Below are 24556 nucleotides of genomic sequence, written 5' to 3' on the forward strand. Positions count from 1 at the left end.
CTCCCCTTTCTGCTGCCTTTTCTGCTTCCCCAGTTTTCACGCCCTATCTGGTATGCAAGTGAGTAGTGTGGAAAAATTGAGCACCAAGACAAGTTACTGTCTGCCTCCCACCCGCCCGTTCCTACCTCTCCTCCTCCCCTTCCACAGTCATCCGCTTCCCGAACGGAGCTGGCAAACGGGATGAGAACAGATCGGTCATCTTGCCAGAGACTCTGGTTCCTTCTCCTGGCAGCGCCTTGAAATCAGAGCTGTGATGCCCTTCAGGGGGTGCCTCCGTTGAAATTCCAAGGGATTCGTTTTCTGAAACCAAGCTTCGCATCTCTCGGGGAACTTTCCTCTCCTTTTAATGTCATACAGGCATTCAAGTGTGTTGGCATTCCCCACTTCTCCCAAAGAACAGACCCCGTTTTGTTGGAGTTTAATAGTTTTTCCTCCTGTGTTAGAGGTGTATTTACCTTTTTAAGTTATGTGTTTCCTTTGCGTCAGTGTTATATATTCAGTGTGTTTTATTCCACGTACGTTCTGAAATCGTAGCGTTTGGGGCAGGCTCTTGCTTATTGGCCCAATGTGATTATCATATGAAGAGCTTCCGGCGTTTTTGTCTCAGAGAAGAGTTAGAAGTAATAAACTCTGGCGTTCCTCACAGTTCCAGTTTCCAAAGTCTGTAAGATGGTGATGCCTACCTCGGACTCAGAGTAGGAGGGCGTGAGGATGGGCCACGGGCCTCCACCATCCAGTGTTCAGAAGCCAGACCTTGAACATCACGACACCATTCACTCTTCCCTCCCTTCCTCTCTTCCTTTCTTTTTTTTGACTGGTAAAGCAAATGATTAGGCCTCACTCACTGTTTTACCCTACAGTGTGATCATCTGTAAAACGAGAATACCTGTATCTGGCGTGGGGGTTGTTGTGAGGCTCCGATGTATTACACGTACAGCCCGGCGCCTGACAGTAAGCGCTCAGGAAAGCTTTCACACGCATGACAGTACCTCAGAAACTCTGTTTTTGTGTCTTTTTCATTTAAAATGTTTTTCAAGCATAAGAGAGTACTGTGTTGGGAGGAGTAAATGAGTGGGCTGGGTTGGTGATGGCAGAGAGGCCGTGCACCTTTGGGATTAACTGCCACTTACTGACTTCGTTTCCGTAAAGGTCAGGAAGACATTACGGAATAAGCTTTGGGGCAGATGACTAAAAGGGGTTCCTACCAATGGATGAGATGCTAGGGTACCAGTGCTAAAATCTAGGTACGTTCCTGAGACTGCAGCTTAGAGTCAAAGCGTGAGGTCATGGAAACAAAGTCAGCTTTTCTTATTGTGTCTCATGGCTGTGAAATCTAATTATGGCCTGTTGTGGACATTTTGGCTTTAATATCCTGATTACATTAGGACTCCTGGAATCCCATTCAGTCTCTTTGAGTTCCCATCCCATGTGTATCCCATGTGTTTGTGTACATTTCCTGTCCCACACTGTTACATCTGGCAAACAGCTGTTGTCCTCTACGTGGTGATGGGTGTCCATCAGTGATAAGGGTGAGGCTGATGGGGGGCCTTGGGAATCCCAGAGGACGGGAGAATAAGCAGCCAGACTTAACAGTAGGACATTTCGTGTCCAGCCACTTTCTGGCAGAGATGAAGTTCGGTCCTAAGCTTCTCACGTAGTAACATACAAATGTGAAGGTAATTAATGCCACTGAACTGTGCACTTAAAAATGCTAAAATGCAGGTTTCGTGTTATATTTTACCGCAGTTTAAAAAAGTGTACGTAATATACCAAAACCCACTTTCTGCTTTAAATGAGTAGATTGTATATTATATGAACTATATCTCAAAAAAGCTGTTTAAAAATATAAAAATGTTTTAACCATCTTATTACCAGAACAAAAATATTTTTGCTTATATCACTGCATTGAAATTTACTTAATGTTTTAATGGTAGCAAAGAAGTTGAATTTCCTTCATTACTTTTTTTTTTTTTAAGATTTTATTTATTTATTAGACAGAGATAGAGACAGCCAGCGAGAGAGGGAACACAGCAGGGGGAGTGGGAGAGGAAGAAGCAGGCTCATAGCAGAGGAGCCTGATGTGGGGCTCGATCCCACAACACTGGGATCACGCCCTGAGCCGAAGGCAGATGCTTAACCGCTGTGCCACCCAGGCGCCCCTCCTTCATTACTTTTTAAACCTGATTTTGAGAAAATTTTGAACTTACAGAGAGTTGCAGGAATGTACAGTGAACTCACACCTAGAACTCATCACCTAGATTTATGCACTTTATATATTCATACTCTTTATTCATAGTGTCAGAAATGATGTGCTTTGATAGGTTTTATTTTGGTTTTTGTCTTTTTTTTTTTTTTCAGATTCAATGTGCTAATTACTTATTGGGCCCTTTCAATCTGAAAATTCATGTCTCTTCTATCTTCTGTCCCAAGAATTTATTTAATTTCTTTGATTATCTTGTTTCTTCTATATTCTATGTTCTTTTTCAGGAGCCTCCTATTAGGTGGATGTTGGACCTCCTGGATTTTCTCATCTTTTCCAAGCTGTTTTTCATCTTTGCCTTTTTGTTCACTAGACTGGAATATGTTACCTTTTTCTTTTAATCCTGCTTCTTTTTTTTTTTTTAATTAAGCTATCCTGTTTTTAATGTCCAAGAATTCTTTCCTGTTCTTTGATAGATCTTTTTAAATAAAAATAGCAGTTTATTCTTATTTCATGGATGAAAAATTCTCTTCCTGAGGATATAGTTTGTTGTTGATGTTGTTTTAATTTCCTTCTTCTTCTGTTGTCTGTTTCCTCTGAGTTCCTGCCTTTCTATTTGTTCATTTGGTTTCTGTCATTATGCTGAAGACGTTCCTGAAATGACTGTGATTCTAGGATCTGTTCATGATTACCAGGGAAGCACTGAAAACCTGACTGGAAAGCAGCTCTGGGTGTGAGGGCAAGCCTCCTGCCCGGAGGCTGTCACTGCCAGATGGCAGAGGGGCAAGCGAGCCACATGGCTGCCAGTGTTTGGGGACTTGGAGGGAAAGGCGGCTGGGCAGCTCATCATTCCGAATATAGGCTTTCACCTGCATTTTCCTCTCCGCTGTGGCCATGTTTCCATGCCCAGAGCTTCAGTTTCCCAGAGAACAGACCTCCCTCCTCCTGCAGGGGTGGTCAGCAAGAGGAGGTTTCTGGCTGAGTGGCTGGCTGAAGGGGAGGTTTGTGGATCCTGGGTCCCTTTTGCTCCGTATACATATTTTTAACCAGCTTTCCTGTTTTCAACCCTGCCCCTCCTCTTACTCCACAAGGTTCCCACGGAGCTTATTTCTGAGCCTTTTTGGAGTTCAACAGTTTGGACTTGTTTCCTTTGTTGGCCCCTCTGTGTGGTTACTTAGCTTTCGCCCTCCTTCTCCTGATGTGCTACCATTTCTCTCCCCCCCCCCCAAGTCTTCTGAAGCCCGTCGATACTGCTCATCTGCTGTTGTGTCCTCTCTCGTTTCACTGTCATTGTCCATTTGTATTTTGTATCTACTGTCGCTTGAGTGGGCTTGAGGAGAGAATGGAGATCAATGTATGTGTTTAATCTGCTGTGTTTAATTAGAAATCTTTTCTCAGCTACAAAAATTCTCTGCTCCTGTTTCAGTGGCCTCAGAACTCAAGTTAATTAAAGAGAGTCAATACAAATTTGGGAGAAGGGAAGACTTTGAATAGCTGATTTAGCTCTTGGCTTGGTCATGGTTAAAACCACCAAATCTCCCATGTTCTAGTTACTGACAACGGTGGAAAAGAGATCAGCCCCATTGTTACTAGATCCTTCGCTGACCCGCATGAATCTGTTGTCTTGCAGAAATGGAGCAGTGTGAGCAATCCACTCTTCCTCCCGCTGATCCCACCACAGTCACAAGGGTTCACCGCCATCGTCCTTACCTACGACCGAGTGGAGAGCCTCTTCCGGGTCATCACTGAGGTGTCCAAGGTGCCCAGTCTATCCAAGCTGCTAGTTGTCTGGAATAACCAGAATAAAAATCCTCCAGAAGGTAAGAAGAGTGGGAAAATGGTATGGTCTGGAAAGGCCTGGTTTGGGTGTTAGTGAAACTCTCAGCCGGACCGGTTTTGGATGGCCAAATTATTTGTGTCCTTAGATTTAAATGAGTTGTCTTGCTTTGTCAACAATGGTGCCATTTCTGAGGCAGCATGACCCCAATTTTCTCAGTCGTCTCACTCTTGTTCTAGGGTGGCCCATTTAACTCCAAGCCCAGGGCATGCACTCCAGCCACAAGTGTTTGAGAGCTTAGGAGTCAGAGGGGTCAAAGGCCAGCAGCCTTGGGAAAACAGAGCTCAGCTTCCCTCAGCCATCTCAGCTGATTTGTTTACATGAAAACTCAGTTTAAAAGGCATTAGTTTTCTCCTTCCTTATCTGGGCTCTGATACTGCACTTTTCTTCAAAAAAAAAAAAAAAAAAAAGGATGGCTTCACTTTCAGTCGGGAAAGTCAGCAGAGCATGCCCTCTTCAGGCTTCGAATCAGTTCCTTAAAGTGAGCACTCATCAAGTTCCCATTGGTTCCTCCTTAATCGCTTTGTCCCTTTGCCTTGGCCACCCTGGTAAGCTGCTGGCCGGCGCGGGCAGCCCGGGTTGCGGACTGTTTGATTAATTGGATTTGTTTTTCATTCAGGACGCATAGAGTATGTTCCACCTGCATTTCGTTTCTCATTCAGGCTGTCTATTACTGATCCTAATCCCAGGCACTTCAAAGCTCCTGCCCTTTATAGCCTATTAAAGCCAGGAAGTTTCTGATGGATTAGAGCAAGGAATGAGTTTGAAGTTTGTAATGTGCACCACTATCACCGATAAGGTCTAGTTTATTGCCTGACAGTAGTATCTGCTCTTTTTATGGCTATTCCCTTTTAATTGGTAATACTGAAGTCAGGATAGTCAACCTTGGAAACTACCAGTAGTAGATCTCTAGTTTAGACTGGACGAAGAACATTTTCTGTCTGTTAGGCAAATCAGAATCTGCCCCAAGAAAATTCTTTAGTTTCTCCTGAGACATTTAAGAAATCTTCCTTAGTGGGATTTTTGTTCTCTGCTAGAATCATATGCTTTCTGTCTATTTAGGGAGCCCTAGCTTAACTAAACAAAATGGCTACTTTATTTTTTTAAATTTTATTATTTATTTATTTATTTATTTATTTATTTATGTTATGTTATGTTATGTTATGTTATGTTATGTTATGTTATGTCACCAAAATGGTTACTTTAAAGGAAGGTCCTGTTTTACTGTCCAGAGAGCAGTGGTTTTTCTTATTAACTATCTTTTTATGCCAAGTTTGTTTTCCTCCCAACATCTAGTTTTCTGGATTTTTGTTCATTTGTTTCATTTATTCGACTCTCAAAAAAGGAGAAGGAAAGGGGTAGGAGGAAAATAAGGAACAGGGGAGAAGGAAGAACTGGACAGGAAGGAAGGGAAAGGCAGAAATAAATAGGAGCTGTGCGGGGAGGGCCACGGAAAGGGCCACGGTCAGTGTCTTGCCCATAGGGAAGTGGATTGGACTGTCCGGCGCTGCTTGTTAGTGTCTCACTTACAAAGGGTGAATCACGCTTTGAGAAGGAAGGCCGTGTCCCTCCTGGGCTCCGGATTAGCCCACCGCGGTGTGCTGCGTTCACACTCACGCGTTTATTCTCGTGCACACAGGGAGCCCGCAGCACCCCACCCGCCCAGATAGGCACAGCTAAATGCAAAAGAGGCCTCTCCTCCCTTCGGAACCCTGGCTCGCCACTTTGGGCTTCAGGGGAATGATTTATTGTGAATTCGAGTCACTCCTTTTGGGCAGGTCTCCTCGCAGACGGTGAGAAGGGAGGAATCGCTTTCTGCCGTCTTGGCCAAAGTGCGGACACTGGGATGACAGGAAGCACGGGCGGGAACCTGGGTTTTGGAGCTGGGTGTTCAGTTTTAATTTTTGGTAGACCCTGGTAAAATGTAGCGGTTGATTTTATTACCAGGAGCTTAGTTTATTTTTGAACTGTTTTGGCTCTGGGGAGAAAAGCGAGCCCTCAACTGACGAGGCCCGTTTTGACACGTTTAGAGACTGAAGCAGCTTTTTTTTCTAGCAGTGGGTTTTAGGTCTCTGCTCGGGCTCTGGCATTGTGGTTGTTTGGGGAGAGCATGAACCATGTTTAATCTTCTGTGGGGTGTTTGTTCAGTTGGTAAATGGGGCTGTCAGCTCTGGCCCTCATGCCAGCCAAGCCATCTGAATCTGTACGTATGGCATTAGTAGCATATATAGTTTTAAAAAAGTAAGTCCAAGGCTTTGAAATATTAGAGGCAAAAGTGATGTTTTTCACTTTCTCTACATTTACTAAAATAAATATTGTGGTGAACACGTCTGCTGCTGGGAGGGTTAATGCAGGCAGAAATTCCCCCTCCCCCCCCCCCCCGCCTTTTTTTTCACTCTCCAACCAAATACTTTTTTCTTTTTGGTTACATTTAAGTCTAAATTACTGGGTTTGAAGTTTAAGTAAATACTTAGACTAGGCAATAGAAATTTCCAGTGAGCTTTCGTCACATCGGTTTTGAGCCCTGTCAGAAAAAAAAAGGCAAGCCGCTGCCTTCCTCCTCCCCAACTCTTCAGTTTCCAAACTTGATGGATATAGAGGTTGTTTGGCTTGGCCCCCGGCCTCCCTGTGAAGGAAGCTATTACATTGTACATTTCGGATAGGTTTAACTCAGCCTTCTGTTTTAGCTGATTTCAGTGTTAAATTTGAATTGACCTCAGGAGCTCCCTAACTTCCGATTGTGACTTTGATAGCTGCTAGCAGGCAGGATGGGATGGGCCGAGTATGTCAGGATGGTCACCCCAGAGGAGGTAACAGAGAAGTAGAAGCCACAGCCACCTCGCTTTTGAGCCGAATTCAGGGGCTGTGGGGGATGAAGGTCATGTGGACCCTCTGTACACCAAGCAGCCTGAGCGTTCCTGACGTGAGCTCAAGGTTTGTGTGGAGATAATGTGACCATTTATTTTATTGCTCTGTGGTCGTGTTTGTGACAGTGATTGCCGGGATGGGCTTGGGGTCATCTTCAGTCAACCTGATCATTTTATAGTACCTTTGCCAAGTTGGAGGGAAAATTCTCTTTGCTCACATCTTTCTTGGCATCCAACATGGAGAAAACTGTTAATCAAGACACATTTTTAAAAAATCCTTAACACAAGGAGCTCTTTTTCTCCTTCAAGCTAGACTAAAGTTCCTGACTGTGAAGTTATCAGGTCACCTGGCTCAGCTGTTTGTTTTTCATAAATTCAGCAATGTGTTTAAAAAACCCCTGTTTTTCAGACTACTTTGTGTGAATGGAAGGTGACATTTTTATTTTGCCAGCCACAGATTCACAGGATGAGACATAAGGTACAAGGCCATGCTGTTACTTTGAATTCATTTAGAATTTAGAGTTTCACTTAGAATTTAGAAGGAAAAGGAAAAAAGAGACCCCATTTGGCCTCAGTAATGGAATTAGAGCCTGACGGTCTCTAGCTATGAACTGTGTCCTTCTGCAGCCTAAGGGGCCACCTCACAATGTTCTGTCTACACCTCTTCAGGCTGTCAGGAGAGAAGTGAGGTCCATGAGACTTTATGAGAACCCATTTATGAAGATGAAAATGGTACGATGTTTTTATAGCCATGTATTATATGCCTTTTAAATCCCAGGAATAGGAACTGTGCTAAGTGCTTTAAATGTATTATCTCATCCTTCTGATAAACCCGGAAGCTGTTCTTATTCCCATTTTACACAAATGAAACTCAGCTTAGTTGTGTAATTTGCCCATATCAGAAAACTGCAAGTGGCAGAGCCAGAAATGCACACGGGCCTCTCTGGATCCAGAGCTCATGCCCCTTGCACTCAGGCCCCTTGTATCCGCTCAGGTTACCGTTTAGTGGAGGAAAATCATCGTGCTTTGTCTCTTCTCTGATTCAGGATGGTATAGAAGAACTAGGTCCTTGTCAGGGACTCAAAGAGAGACAGAAAGATAAATCTGTTCTTTTGAAAATACTAACGGAAAGGGCAAAAAAAGTTCTTTTATTCTCACTTATATTTTTCTTTCCCACATCATGCTTCTGTCCTAATTTTTTAAACATTCAACGTCCCATATCAGAATTACCTGCTTTGGGGCAGGGAGTAATTATAATGCTTATTTTTTATTTCTGCCCCCCACAGAAGGAACGCTGAAGCCTGAGAGAATGGCAGTTCCCTTTCTTGGAGGCCTATTTTATTTGAAAATGTGAAAACAAAAAACTGGGAGTTCTCTTTAGAGGCCTGTCTTATGGTGACGATGGTGCAGAGACAGCTGACTGTTGAGGTGGAAGCTGCTTTTGCCCTGGCTGACTTTGGCTACCCAGGCCTAACTCAGAACAGGGAAGGGCAATCCCATGTCCCTCTTCACCTCATGTCATCCTCCTTGGCCTTCATCATTCCCTAAAACTTCTCCATCAAAGACTTTACAGGGCAAGGGCAAGTTAGTTCTCTGTGGATATTGATTGTCTCAAGTAATTCTTTGGATATATAGGTAACGAATGTGGAAAGCCGTCTGCGCATGGAACATGCTGTACCCACTCGCCAAGTGAGAGTGCAGATCCCCTCCAGGGTAGAGGGATGCCCATACTTAACTGAAGCGGCTAGCCCGTTTTCTGTACGTATTGCAAAAAGAGGATCCATTTGTTGCTCCATGAGATTAACATGGAAAAGGTTCCATGTTCTTTTGTTTCATTTGTGTGTTCCATTGTCTCCATTCTGGAGGGTTATTGGTAGGGATCCTGTTGATCTTAAAGTGGATATGGAAGGTACAAGCCGGGGGCACGCCCCTGGATCGTCAGAGTAATGTGCCAGATCTAACATGTCCCACTTTGCCACCCTTACACCTAAGGTTCGGAGGAAGTCCTTTGATTCTGTAAATAGACACAAACGCTCAAAGGAAGGCCCTGCTAACATTTAGTGGATGTCTCCCATGTGCCAGGTGCTGTGCTAAGTGCATTCATGTTCCTCCTCAGTCAGCCGTGGGAAGATGGTGTTATTATTCTGTCTTCATAGTTGAAGAAACAGGTTGAAAGTGGTTGACTTGTTCAAGATCCCATGGCTAGACTATGGACTCTGGGAAACAAACTGAGGGTTTTAGAAGGGAGGGGGGTGGGGGGATGGGCTAGCCCAGTGATGGGTATTAAGGAGGGCACGTATTGCATGGAGCACTGGGTGTTATATGCAAACAATGAAACATGGAACACTACATCAAAAACTAATGATGTACTGTATGGTGACTAACATATCAAAATAAAAAAAATAAATTAAAAAAAGATCCTATGGCTTGTAAGGAGTACACCTGGGATTCAAAGCTCTTCCCAAAGACTGTTCTTTCTGTGATATATGACGGCCTCATGAAAGCCCGGACCTCAGAGGCATCTGAGGTCTCTCATATGATGTCAAGTAGAAATCTGACCTAAGTTAGTACATTTTAGGTAAAAGCACACATTGTATTGCTAAAGGCATTTTATCATTTCGTTTTATATCAGTTTTTCCATCAGAGGGTTCTTTTTAAAATTTTATTTATTTATTTTTAAAGATTTATTTGTGTGTGAGAGAGAGAGAGCGTGTGCGCATGAGCAGGGATGAGGGGCAGAAGGAGAGGGGGAGAGAGAATCCTCAAGAAGACTCCCCACTGAGCCCAGAGCAAAAGGTGGGGCTTGATCCCATGACCCTGAGATATGACCTGAGCCAAAATCAAGAGTCGGACACTCAACAGACTGAGCCACTCAGGCGCCCCACTTTTGTTATTTTAACTTATCTCTATACCCAAGGTGGGGCTCAAACTCATGACCCTGACATCAAGAGTTGCATGCTCCTCTGACTGAGCCAGCCAGGCACTCCTCCCTCAGAAGATTCTTACCTATTTTGAGTCTAAATTAGTTGCCCTGTAACTTTTACCCAGCCATTGGTCATGGTTCTAACTTTAGAGGTCATAGAGAATAATTCCCCTTTCATCTGATAGCCCTCCTGGTATCCTGTATATTAGTCAAGGCCTAGGTAGGAGACAGAAACCATACAGTAACTTGAACAGGAAAAGTTTAATATAAAGAATGATTAACTAATAACAGGTGATTGGTGACTAAGGGGTAAGAACTGTAAAGATAGCAGGAAATAAATTTGGGAGAGTCCCTTCCCCAGCTAGCTCTGAGATTCAGACCTTGTTGGACAGCGCGCAACTATAGCCCACTGCACGGTGAGGTTCGCTGAGGGGCCACAGGCCAAGTCTGGCAAACGAGACACCCCCTTCCCCTTCAGTACCCGCAGAATTCAACAGGAAGTGACCCGGCGTGCGTTCTTGAACTTGCTGGGAAGCTGAGGGCTTCGATGGAGTTCCCTGGGAACCCCCCCATGGGGAGAACCTCAGCTGAGTTGCTCTTGGCGGTGTCTGCAGAACCTGTCACAAAGTTCCCCCCAGGGGTGCCACTTAAAAACTTGCTGGAGAGAAGTGCCCCTGCCTGCCCATCAAGTACTGAGGAAGCAACAAGTTAAAAAGGCACGCCCCAGGAAGAAAAGCCCCCTTCCTTCCGAAGCATCCCTCCAGCACCCTCTACTGACGAAGCCCAACATCAAGCTGGTTGGCAGACGGCAGATGTTTACAGAATCTAGTTCCAGTGTGAGAAACAGGACAGTGAAGGGTGACATTGAAGCTGAGAGGCAGTACACGGACAACTGGCACAGTTAGTCTCTGTAAACATTCTGTAGAAATCCTGGATTCAAGTGCCTGTACTGACCTTGTGCCTCTTCCCAAACTCTTTTCCAGCTTATTGGAACTTTCCCCATCTTATGATACCCAAATCTGAACACAAAGCCTTTCAAAGTGCAGTCCAGGGACCCCTGGACAGCCGTGAGAACCTTCCAGGGGGTCTGTAAGGTTGACATTATTTTCCTAGTAATACCAAGTCACCTCCATTCACCACTCTTTATTCTTTCACAAGCGGACAGTTTTCCAGAGGCTAGATGACATGGGATAACATCACTCTAATGGCTAGTGGGATGTGCGCTTGTGTATTTTTTGTTTTAAAATTTCCTCAGTTTTAATTTCTCATACAAATTGTGTGTGTGTGTGTGTGTGTGTGTGTGTGTGTGTGTGTGTGTGTCCCACAGAAATCTTTGGGGTTCTCAACAATTTTTAAGAGCATATAGGAATCCTGACACCAAAAAGTTTGAGAACCGGTGGTCTAGTGGGTGGAGCTGTAACCTCTTGCAGTTTAGATATTATGGTTCATGTTTCATAAGGATCTGGACAGTAGATTTATGCCAAGGGCTTTATTTATCTGGAAGAGGGAGTGGGAAGCCAACAAGAATAAGGATGATTGTTGGAGAACTGTTGAGCTCATCGTTTTGTCCCAGATCTAGAGAAGCATGAGGTTTTCATACTGCGGTAGATGGTACATGTTTTGTTTGGCCTTTGATGCTAAACGGACTTAGATTCAGTCACTTGCCTTATCATTTAGTAGCTCTGTACGCCCCGCCAAATTACGTGATCTCTCTGAGCCTCGTAACGACTACTTTGTAAAGAATTTCTGCCGCGGGGTTGTCAGGAGGATTGGACAACCCTGCATCTGCGAAGTGTGTGGCATATGCTGGTTGTTTAGTAAAGGTGTCCCCCCTCCCCTGCTTATTCTTAGACGACAGTGAGAGGGACGTGCTGACACCCCATAGATAACGTGGGACGCAGGTCTTCACTCTCTCAAGTCCTATGCCCGTCCATTTATTCCAAAGCTGTTTATTGATTCTGTGCTTCTGAGCCAGGAATGAAACTATAATAACTACTGTTACTGATTAAAAGGCAGAGGCCTCAGGGATCATTTCTTTGGTGTTCAGTTCAGTCCTTTTTCCCAAATATGCTTCTGTTGAAGTTGACTGCTCTTTTAGGCTCTGTGCTTATTTAAGACTGAATGTCTTCCTTAATTACAGGGCCTCTACTTATAGGCTCCTTCCAGGACCCTGCTAGCGTCCCAACAATGTGTCCCATGGATACGCCGTACAATATACAGAAGGAAGATATTTCATCTGCGGGCAGTGCAGACAGCCTTTTCCCTTCTGACTCTCCCTCGCCACACTTCTCTTCAGTATGGTGACTTTGGAGCGGCCACAGGCATTTGGGGCTTCAGGACTCACGCAAACTAGATCTTTCCACAATTACACAATGGGCTTTTTGGAAGCAGTCTGATATCTAGCTTTCCTTTTGTCATTTGACGAATGTTGTGTGAAGAACAAAGTACCCTCTGTAAGAACCCTGAGGTCTATGGACAAGGGTACTGTACCAAAGAGGTACTAATTTCATGCTGTGCTAAATGCAACATTTTAAAATAAGGAACCTGCGGTTGAATTGCTTCAATCATTTCAAAGTAGAATGGGGAAAAATGTAAGGCAAGTCATGGGTTGGTGTTTCTTCAGTATACTAGAAAATCCCACATAATTGGACCTAGAAACTTGATATTTACTCTGTAAATTGTTCATGATGAGAAACCAAACCCAGTGAATCAGAGGGAAGGGGCTGTCGAGGGGATAACGTGCTAAGTTAAGAAACCTCCATCGTTCAGGGAAACCATTTTTGTGGGTGGATTTGAGCAGCATCGGTATCTGCTTGCGATTGCGTGGTGGAGGCCGGCACACTGGGCCGGGCATCTAGAACACGTGCTTTGTATTGGCCAGCAGAGCGGAGACATGTCTTGAGCTGGGGTGTACCTCACTGAAGGTAGTTTGGGGAGGTGGCAGAGTTCTGGTATTAAACCGTGGGCCTGAGAATGAGACCGTGCGAACTCCCTCCCTCCTGTTGTGATCCTGGGCAAGTCCTTTTGGCTTCTCTGTCTCCCTCAGTTGCAAGTTGAAGCCATTTGTGCATTCTGGTTAGGGCAGCATTGAGAATTAGAAGTGTTGCAAGGACTTGGAGAGGATAGAAATACTTAAAGTTTTTGTAACCATGCATTTGTAAGAACTCTCCCTTGAACAGTTGTACGTATACATTTAAAGAGAACCACGGAACTAAGTTCCATCTCACTTGTGACGTGATGCTTTTACTGCGTTATCTCCTCACAAAAGTTAGAAGAGTAATACATGCCTGTTCTCCTGCCTGCCCCCCCCCCCAGATTCTCTCTGGCCCAAAATCCGGGTTCCACTAAAAGTTGTGAGGACTGCTGAAAACAAGCTAAGTAACCGTTTCTTCCCATATGACGAAATCGAAACGGAGGCCGTCCTGGCCATCGACGACGATATCATCATGCTGACCTCCGACGAGCTGCAGTTTGGTTATGAGGTACGGAGGTTTCAAACGGTCTGTTTACACGTTTGATATTTCTTGCCTAGTGTTGCTTGTCTTTCCTGATGAAGAGTATTCTATTTCATTCTCTAAAGTCATAATTTCTAAATCCCAGTAGAGTCTAAAAGCGACGCATAGGAGCGTGGGTTATGAAGCTGTTCTTTGAACTTTGGGGAAACCCTATTCCGGAATGACAGCTGTGTCCTCCACTAGTTTTGGGAACTCCCAAGGAGAGTCCCAGGGGATATTTTCAAAAGAGCATCTACAGCATGTAACGAGCACTTAATTGATGTCTCCTTGAAGAGCACGTCCCTGACTCACGCAGCTGGGCACAGCAACAATAAAAATGTCAGTAAGCGAAGAAGCTGGCGACACTGACAAACAGAAAGCAGACCCTGTTGATGGCTTTCTTTCTGAGGTTTAAGTGGGGAGGTTGGCTGCCTGTCTTTAGGGAGAAACATTCTCTATCACCGTTCGTTCAGAGCAGCTGATGGATTAGGCTGGGTTCAAGGGTTAAGTATGGAGACCAGTAAAGGTCTCCCCAGGGGAAAGTGCCAGAGCCGCAGCCTGGTGAAAAGCAATAGGAATTGATGAGTTCTGTCAGGGAGGATGTGCGGGAGATGCATGATGGCGACAGGCAGAGGCCTGCAGCTGCAGGGGTGTACCCGTGGCACCGGACCCCGAGCGAAACAGAGTATGCATCAATTAGCCGCAGCCGGCGCAGGGAAAGTGGTGAAATCCGTCCCCGACACTCGTCCTGCCCGTGAGAGAGAGGCAGCCCTCTTCTCTAGTTGACTCAGTTTGCTGAATTTGAGGCTCTAAGAAATCATGAAATTGTATTATATGAAGCCATTTGATACTCAGATTTTATTAAATGAGTACGTATTGTGTATTCTATATTTATTATAGAAATTTATTTTCTGGGGCGCCTCGGTGGTACGGTTGGTTGAGTGTCCAACTCTTGGTTTTGGCTCAGGTCATGATCTCAGGGTCGTGGAATCGAGCCCTGCATTGGGCTCCATGCTCGGCAGGTAGCCTGCTAGAGATTCTTCCTGCTCCCTTTGCCCCTCCCCTGGCTCTCTCTCTCTCAAATAAATGAATAAATCTTAGAAAAAAAAAAAGAGAGAGAGAGAAAGAGAAATTTATTTTCTAACCCTTAAACTAAAAGTGGATTTTAAGGGGAAGAAATAGGAATCCCCCTAACCGTCACCACCAGCAAAAATTAAAAGCTCAAGTTTTCCTGTTTTGTTTTGTTTTGTTTGCTTTTTTATGTAGCTCCCTTTGAGTGGGAAAGAAATTGTTGTGAGCTAGGCTGATGTGCGACACACTTGGTCAGCGTAGTTACTGGCCAGCGAAAGGCGTGAGAGTGGCTGATAAAGTATATATCATCTTTTGGAGCTTATTCTCATTCACAGAGATGTCTTTTACATGACCACGTCTAGGGTATTGAATGATGGTTAGCGCGGTATCATTCCCATTTTTTAAAAAAGCAGATTACCTACTTGTTTCTCTAGCCAACTCATGGCAAAAAGACTAGTGTTTTCTGCCAGTGTTTTCTCTCTTTGTTGCATAGAGTGGCTTCAGACTATACTTATGTGTTTATTTTTGTGGTAAAAGGGAAGTGGAAAAAGAGAACGTTCGGAACAATATAGCCAAGGTGCACAGCGTGCTCCCTCTTCAGTGTTTTCAGTTGGGCTAAATGAAGTCTAGTAAAAGAAGGGTAGACTAATGAATGTATTCCTTTCGACCTTGAGTTGAAACCTTGAGATCTCACGTATATTGAAACCTGGGATTTCTTTCAATCTTGAGTTTGTTGCAAGCCTCTTCCCCTCTTTCCTCTGATGCCCGGTGTTTGATTCCACGTCACCTTAAAGGAAGTAACTGCATATCAAAGGAGTGGCGGGCAGGAAAAAGCCTCATCTCCATTAATCGGAATCTTCTCAAGATGCCGTAGAGGGAAAACTTTCATAACTACCCTCCATATTCCAGTGAATGTTCTGGGTATTTACAGACATTACTTATGCTCTTTTCCCAAACCTGCAAGGTGGTTGTTGTTTTCTCATTCTCTACTAAGAGGAAGCAAGGCTAGATAACTTGCCTACAGTCACACAGCTAGTGAGTGGAAGAGTTGGCATGTAGGTCCCAGTGTGTCTACACCATACTGTCTGCCCGGGGGGTTTTACCCTGTCAGAGACCACAGGTTCATAAACCTCGCACTAAGAGCCATGAGCATACCCGTTGTCTCTCATGGAATTATCTTCACGTTAAAGATAACAAACAGGTTTCTCAGGCATCCCTACTGTTGGTGCTTTAGGGTAATTTTGTAAAAGTTATTTCTTGCATAGTAATTAATATAATGGAGAAAGTTAGGAAAGCCCTGGGCCCAAATTTCTGCTCTTTGACTGACCAGTTAATGACCAAGGACAAGTTATTTAATCTTTCTTGATGTTAGTTTATATGAAATGGCAGTAATGATACTGACTTCATTAGGTTACCATATACATTGGGAAGTTCCCCAGTGCCTCCCACATGGCAGGAAAGCGCTCCGGAGTGGTGTGGTGGGCAGTGTGCGCTGCGCTTCGCAAGACACCCAGGCAGCTGCTGCTGCAATGGCAGCTACCGCGACCAGTCTCGTGATTCCCCTCGTGATTCTGCCCGGTTCATGAGAAAGGTGGTTTGTTGTTTCCATTCTTCACAGGGCACATTTCTGTTCTAGAGAGGATGCCCACTTTTGTGTTGAGTCAGAAGACAGAAGATAATGGTGTTCCCGAATCCTATTTTTTATGCCAAAGCCTGGGATTATTTCATGCGGGAATTGGGAGCAGGCTTGACTGATTAAGTGAATAAATAAATCTGCTAACAAAACTCAGTGTGCTAGGGAAGTTATGCTGGGCTGTAGAGCTACTTTGTTGTGTTTAGCACAGTGTGTGAGAATTCTATCTTGTTTCTGCTATTCATCCTTCAGCGTCCTACCCAAGTGTTGCTATCTCAAAAAAGCTTTCAGAGAGTCGCCAGACTAGGTTAGGTTCGGAGCACTCTGTTCCTCTTTGTAAGCACATAATTAATTGTGAAGTATATTGTTTAGTGTCTGCTTTTCTTCTAGAATGTAAGCCTGCAAGGGCAGGAAGCCTGGCTGTGTTGTTCATTGCTATATCCTCTATGCCTAACCCAGTTCATTCCTTTCAGTGATTACTCAGTAATAGTTGATGAATAAATCTTTGTTACCAGCATGCATGTGAAAGATAGGAAACAAGTTTTTCTGGCCTGCCTGCCTATCTGTTTTCCCATAATCTATAATCTGGATCTAGCCATTTTAGAAAACAGTTTAGAGTTTGAAATGTTAAGCATACATTTACCATGTGACCCCACCATTCTTTTCATAGAGATTTGCCCTAGAGAAATAAGAGCATATGTATAATTCTTGTACACCAATATTCATAACAATTTTTTATTTATAGTAGCTAGAATCTGGAGGAAAAACACCCAGTGTCTATCAAATTTGAATGAATAATCCTGGTGTATCTGTACAATAGAATACTACGCGGTAATAAATTTGAATGAGCTATGGAGACATACAGCAACATTGATGTATTTAAAAATAATTATACTGAGTGAATGAAGCAAGATGAAAACATATTTTATGATTCCACTTACCTAAAATTCTAGAAAATGCAAGCTAATGTTTAGTGATTGAAAGCTCAGTGGTTGCCTGGCATAGGAGTGGGGAGGGTCAAGCTGTGAAGGGCAAGAGGGAAGAATAACAAAGGAACAAAAAAACTTCAAGAGGAGATGGATATATTCATTTTCTTAACTGGGATGATGATTTTACTGGTGTATACAGACGTCAAAATATATAAAAGTATGCATTCTAAGTAGATTCAGTTTATTGTATGTCAACTATATTTCCAAAAAGCTATAAAGAATTATCTTCATGCAAAAGCATAAAAAATGAAATGCTTGAAAAATGGAATGAAATGCGTGCCAGATATGTTCAGTGAAAACCACAAAATGTTGCTGAGAGAAATTGGAGAGCAACTGCATAAATGGAAAGATGTATCGTATGGATCCATCCAAAGACTTAACTATTACTAAGGTGTGAGTGCTCCCCATAGTCTTCTATAGATTCAAAGCAATCCCACTCAAAATCCCATAAGGCTTTTTTTTTTTTTATTGAAATTGATGAGCTTGTTCTAAAATTGAATTGGAAACACAGTGGGCCTGAAAAAAAGCCAAAGCAATTTAGGAAAAGCAGAGCAAAGTTTCAGGAATCCCTTATTTTAAGAATTACTATAAAGCTACAGTAATCAAGACACTGTGGTATTGTTGTCAACTTAGACATATGCATCAATGAGACAGAATAAAGAGTCCAGAAATAGAACACACATGTACAGCCAATTAATTTTCAACAAAGGACCCAAGTCTGTTCAGTAGAAATGGGGCAGTCTTTCTAAGTGGTGGTGGAACAATGTGATGATAAATCCTTATGTCAAAAAAAAATCATGACCCTCACCTCACACTGTATATAAAAATTTAACTAGTCCTAAGAACTGAAATTATAAAACTTCTTGAAGAAAACAGAGGAAATCGTACTGTGTCTAGGCTAAGCAGTGATACTTAAATAGGAGACAAGTAGATGACTTATAAACGAAACCAAAATGGATACGTTGGACTTCTTCAAAATTAACACTTGAAAAGACACTTCTAAGAAAATAAAAAGGCAAGTCATTTTTGGGAAAAATATCTTCAGAACATACATGTGATAAAGAACTTGTATCTAGGGTGCCTGCATGGCTCAGTTGGTTGTCTGGCTGTTAGTTTTGGCTCAGGTCATGATCTCGGGGTCCTGGGATCGAGCCCCATATTGGGCTTCATGCTCTGTGGGGAATCTGCTTGAGATTCTCTCCCTCTACCCCTCCCCCCACTCTCTCTCTTTCAAATGAGTAAATAAATCTTAAAAAAAAAAGAAAAGAACTTGTATCCAAAATATATAAAGAACTCTCACAACTCAGTAAGAAGAAAACAAATCAATTAAAAAATGGGCAAAAATTTGAGCAGTTACTTCACAAAAGGAGATATATAGATGTAAACTGACATATGAAAAAATTCTTCACATCATAGTTATTAGGGCAATTCTAGAATAAAAGCACAAAAGTTACCAGGACATACCCACTAGAATGACTAAATAAAATTTAAAAGACTGACAGTGCCACGTGTTGATAAGGCTGTGGAGCAACTAGAATTCTCATATGTTATTGGTAAAAATGTGAACTGGTACAACTAATTTGGAAAACAGTTTGGCAGTTTCTCATGAAGTTAAACATTTACTTTTCATATGACACAGCTTCCAAAAGAAGTAAAAACATACGTCTTTACACAAAGACTTGTACTCATTATTCATAGGCTTATTCATAAAATCCAGAACTGTATATATCAGCTTGCAAATGGAGGAATAAATTGTGGAATACCTGTACAATGGAATACTACTCAGCAAGAAAAAGAAATGAACTACTGTATATGGAGCAACATGGAAAAATCCAAAATTGTTATGCTAAGTGAATGAAGACAGATGAAAAAGAGTACTTCTTGTGTGTGTCCATGTATATGAAATTCTAGAGTAGGAAAACCGTATTGACAGTTTGGGATTGACAACAAAAAGATAGAAAGGAGCTTCTCAGACAGTGGAAATGTTCTATCCTATGATTGTGATAGTAGTTTTATGACTATATACACTTGTCAAAACACACTTAAAATTGGTGATTTTATTGTAAATAAAGTACCGAAAGCTGATAAAAATTGTGGGATTTATAGCATTATTTGCTGTAATTTATAGCATTAAATGCTTGTATTAGGAAAGAAGGAAGGTCATGTAAAGTTCCCTTTTAAGGACTTAGAAAAAGAAGAGTAAATTAAACCCAAAGGAAATAGAAGGAAAGAACAAAGATAAGTGTTAATAAAGTCAGTGAAGTAGAAAATAAACCAACAGAGAAAATTAACAGATCCAAAAATTGACCTTTAGGAAAGATTAACAAAATTGATAAACCCCTTGCCAGAACACTCAAAGAGAACATAAATTATCATTGTCAGGAATGAAAAGGAATTAAGAATTGTTATTATAGATCCTACAGACATTAAAAGAATACTGAGAGAATATTATGAAAATTTATATGAGAGTAAGAATTCTTTGACAATTACAACTTAACTTAAAATTAAATAGAATGTATATAATTTTCTATTAAAAAACTGAGGTTATCAAAATCTTCCTACAAAGAAAGCTTCAGGCCCAGATGGTTTTACTGGTGATTTCTTGAGAATAAAGTGATAGTTTTAGCTTGGAAAGAAAATTAGAGATAATCTAGCTTGCTCACTTTTACTTACGGGTAAGACCTGTCCATAAGCCATATGAAGCCCAAAAGTGACACCCAGTTAGCAGGTGGCACTAATAGGGCTTAAACTCATTTTAGTAGTATTTTCACTGTACCATGTCACCTATAAAAATTTCATTATACAACTGAACTTAGAAAGAAAACCATAAAAAAAATAATAAAAAATAATAAAAGAAAAAAGAAAAAGAAAGAAAACCAATTATATAGAATTATAAAAATCATTATATAACTCTTCTTATTTTTGGCTGTGTACCAGTCAAACACCTGGACATTTTCTTTGTTATTCTAATATTCATAAACAAGAATCTGTATCACTCAGAAAAACAGAATCCATATGAGTCATTTTGATAGAATGCATTTAATACATGAAATTTTCTAATACAAGGTATCAGAGAGCTTGAGAGAGCACAAGGGAACATTGAAAATGTAAAGGGATGGTAACTCCTGGACTCGAGGGACAAAGGAAAGGAGGGAAGTGGTTGGGGTCATTAGAACCTATACGCTTAGAAGAGAGTCCTTCCTCTTCCCCAGTGCTGAGCCTTAGAGCTTTGTAGAGGGCCACTGGTTGGTTTCTGCTCGTAGTTCTGAGGGTCCAGATGAGACCGGTTCTGGAATGCTGGAAGAACCTAGACTCACCTCCTGTTGGGGGGAAATGCCACACTGCTGGGAAAAGCAGGCAAGCTGGGAAGTAATTCTGCTCATTTCTCCAGTTTTCCAGTCTCTCTCTAGTGCCCCCTATTGACAGAACCTGGCAAAAGTGAGATATTTGCAGTCTCAGCCTCAGCATCACAAAACAAAATTTAGGAGGAGTTGGGGCTCTAGGACAACAGCTTAATCACTAGCACAGCCTACCCACCTGTGCTTACTCAGTGTCCATACACACCTTCTACACGTGTTTGAACTTCCTCACAGCAATAACAACCTTATTCTTCCACTAAGAAAATGTAACTGCCCTTCACACATAGAAAGACCTCCCATTCTCTCCCCCAAAAAGGAGACACAAAGTCCCGATAGTCATATCCATCTCTGGGTAATTATTAATTCCTTCTTTAATTTAGTCACAAGTCTACTTGAGTATTCTGTAACTTAGTGAATGAATGGCAAACTTCCAATTCTGGACGAGATTGAATAAGCACATTTTACCCTATTCCTGGAAAAAGAAGTCAGGCTGGCGAGGGACCTCAGGACTTGAGGGATGCCCCAGCAATGAGTTTCCGTGGCTCCTTCCCTTCCTCTCTTCTCTCCCGCTCTCTCTCCTTACCATCCTCCTGTATAACCCCAGCCTCAGTGCCAGAGAAGGCCATAACATAGGCACAGATAGAAACTAACAGAAAACAACAAGAAAAACCCACTTTCTCTTGCCAGAGGACTGGGAAGAGGGCAGCCCTGTGATGGAGCCCTTTTGACTGTATCCACTCTGTGCCATGCAGCTGCCATGAAAGAAGCCATTCCTAGCCCCGCCAAGTAGATGCTGTGACGGTGGAGGTTGTCATGCAGAGCCCTGTTTGCCATCCTCACCCTACCCGCACAGGAGCAGAGACTTTCCCTGCTCCCCTCTCCACTGTCCATGCCCTGTACTCAGTGAGCGTCAGCAAAGAGGGTGTGTACCATCCCCAGCCTGCAGCAAGCCACAGAGAGCAAGAAAGCGGCACCTCATCCCTTCCCAGCCAGACAGTGGAGGGACGATTAAGGAAAGGAGGAAGCTGAGAAAGGGATTCTTTAAATGTGTGTGTGAAGTCCTGGGGGTCACTCCCGTCTCTCCTTTCAAAGCAGCCCATGGATGAAACTGACCAGAATCAACACAGCAAAAGCTTCGAGAAATAAAGAACAGTGGTGTAGAATACCAACCAGGTTTCAAAAACTAGCCTCTGGGTAGCACACAACATGGGCAGACCAGCAGAGCACTATCAAGTCTTCGGAAACTGAATTGTTATTCAGTCCATAGCCCCCAAAAGTGGGTCAGGACATACATCCTGAACGTAAACTCCCTGCTCAAATAGGGCAATTTAAAAGGAACAGAGTCTCGTAGTAATATTCCAAATGTTCAAGATACAATCGAAAATTACTCCTCATACCAAGAATCAGGAAAATCACAATTTTTATGAGAAAAAACAACAGATGCCAACACCAAGATGTCACAGATGTTGGAATTATTTGACAAGGATTTTAAAACCACGATCCTGAAAGATCCTCTAATAAGTAATTAATGAGCACTGTGGAAACAGATGGAAAATAGAAAGTCTCAGCAAAGAAACAGATATAAAGGACAACCAGCTGGAAATTTCAGAACTGAAAATTATAGAAACCGAAATTTAAAACTTACTGATGGGCTCAGTAGGTGAATGAGATAACAGGAAAGAATTCGTGAGCTTGGGGTAAATCGGTAGGAATTATCCAAGCCAAACAACAGAGAGAAAGTAGATTGAAAAAAAAATGAACAGAGTCTCAGGAACATGTGGGACAAGCACAAAAGATACATTTGTGTCATTAGAGTCCCAGGAGGAGAAGTGAAGAACGTGGTGCTGAAAAAATATTTGAAGAAATAATGGCTAAAAACTTCCCAGAATTTGGCAAAGGACATAAAATTCACAGATTCAAGAAACTAAAGAAACCACAGAGCTCCGAAGAGTAAGCTGTATACATTTATATACATTGTGTAAACTGAAGAAGTTGTGGCAGTAATTCATATATCATATAGTAATTGAAAAAGGAGACAAATAAATTGGTACACACACCCACACCCGCACACACACACACACAACACACTTGCGGGCACACAGGGAAAGGAGAAGATAACAACCTCACTGCTGCATCTCTGTGCCTGTGGCTTGGTCCTGAGACCAGAGTTGATGTAATTTATACTTTCCTCTTGCCCCGCCCACTCTGCGTTCCCTTTGTTCTCCGCCAGCACTCTAGCACAGACCCAGTCACTCTCTCATGGCTCCAGCACTATTCAGACTTCCCGTTTCTTCTTGTGTTCATTTGGAGAACTTGTGTTTTTCAGGGGATCTCTTCATTTGATTTGAACTGTCAAATGTATTGCTCTAAATTCGTCAGGATATTATCTTACTGTTGTTTCAAGTCTGGAGGATCTGGAATGATGGTCTCTTTTTCTCTCCTGGTATGGGTCATTTTGTTTTCTCTGTGTGTCTTGGTCAGTCCTGTTAGAGGTATAGCAGTGCCATGATCTTTGCAAAGAATCAGCTTGTGATCTTGTTGATTTTTCCTTATTGTCTATTTGTTTGGCCTTTCATGAACTTTCCTTGACTAGTTTCTTCCTCTGCGTTCATGAGTTTGAGTTGCTGTTATTTTCCTAGTCTTTCAACTTGATAGTTTAGATCATTGATCTCAATGTTTATTTTTCCAACATATGCATTTAAAGCTGTAAATTTCTTGGTAATTACTGCTTTAGGTGTATTCGCAATCTTGATTTGTCGTATTTTTATTACCCTTAAGTTTAAAATATTTTCTAATTTCCATTGAAGATACTATTCTTTGACCCATAGTTATATAAAAGTATATTGCTTACTTTTGCCAGTTTTTAAAGCTATCTTTTTTTATTTATTTTTTTTAAAGATTTTATTTATTTATTTGACAAAGATAGAGACAGCCAGCGAGAGAGGGAACACAAGCAGGGGGAGTGGGAGAGGAAGAAGGCAGGCTCCCAGCAGAGGAGCCTGATGTGGGGCTCGATCCCATAACGCCGGGATCATGCCCTGAGCCAAAGGCAGACGCTTAACCGCTGTGTCACCCAGGCGCCCCTAAAGCTATCTTTTTTTTAAATTGATTTCTGATTTGATTCTACTCTGGTCAGATACTCCATGTGGCTTCATTGTGTTGAAATTTACTGGGACTCTATGGTCCAGTGAAAGGTCTGTTTTGATAAATGTTCTGCATGCACCCTGTGTGCACCTAAAAAGAGTTTACGTTCTGCAGTTGTAGATTTAATGATCTCATCTAGGTAAGAATAGTTATCTTGGAACTTTTAATTTAATTAAAATTTTTAAAAATTTTTATTTAAATTCCAGTTAGATAACACACAGCGTAGTATTATTTTCAGGTATATAATATAGTCAGTCATTCCACACTTCCATAAATACCCAGCACTCCTTAATCCCCATCACCTATTTCCACCATCCCCCTACCCACCTCCCCTCTGGTCACCACCAGTTTGTTCTCTATAGTTAAACTTTTAATTTGAATATAATCAAAATATGCCCCTGCTTGTTCTTCTCCAAAATAGACATCTCCATTTCTTGTTATTTTTCCCTGCATGGCCTTTATCCTTTCTGTAGTAAATTCATTATCCCCTTTTACATTTAAAAAATAGTTTATTTAGGGGCGCCTGGGTGGCACAGCAGTTAAGCGCCTGCCTTCGGCTCAGGGCGTGATCCCGGCGTTCTGGGATCGAGCCCCACATCAGGCTCCTCTGCTGGGAGCCTGCTCTTCCTCTCCCACTCCCCCTGCTTGTGTTCCCTCTCTCGCTGGCTGTCTCTATCTCTGTCAAATAAATAAATAAAATCTTAAAAAAAAAAAATAGTTTATTTAATATGTGAGAATCAAAGGTAAACCATGCAACAGACCTTTCTTACTGTGGCTCCAAAGAATTTTTTGGGAAATCTGGAGAGACAGAAGCATCTCCCCATTTGGGAATTTTTCAGAAAGAGGGAGCCAGCAGTCTTTCCAGTATCTAGAGTGGTTTTACTAGTGCTGGGTAGTGAGGCGGAAGAATAGACCAGATGACTTCCTGAAATCCCTTTGGGTGTAATGAGTCTGAGGGATACCAAGTACAGGCAGACCGGTACGGTGTGGGTCCATGTGCAGAAGTGTCAAACTTCCGTACGTATAAAGTGGCAAACTC

General features: G+C 42.4%; 1 protein-coding gene across 3 annotated transcripts in view; it reads left to right on the forward strand.

Annotated features, from left to right (window-relative positions):
- Positions 1-24556, forward strand: part of LOC113265012 (exostosin-2) — a 158257-nt gene that overhangs the window by 108472 nt on the left and 25229 nt on the right. For all 3 annotated transcript variants that reach the window (XM_044389005.3, XM_026512069.4, XM_057317067.1), the window contains 2 exons: positions 3831-4020; positions 13143-13309. In XM_044389005.3, coding sequence (XP_044244940.2) covers positions 3831-4020; positions 13143-13309 — 357 coding nt within the window. The remainder of the gene's footprint in view (positions 1-3830; positions 4021-13142; positions 13310-24556) is intronic.

This window comes from Ursus arctos, unplaced genomic scaffold (genome assembly GCF_023065955.2).
Source record: "Ursus arctos isolate Adak ecotype North America unplaced genomic scaffold, UrsArc2.0 scaffold_23, whole genome shotgun sequence".
Classification (NCBI taxonomy): domain Eukaryota; kingdom Metazoa; phylum Chordata; class Mammalia; order Carnivora; family Ursidae; genus Ursus; species Ursus arctos.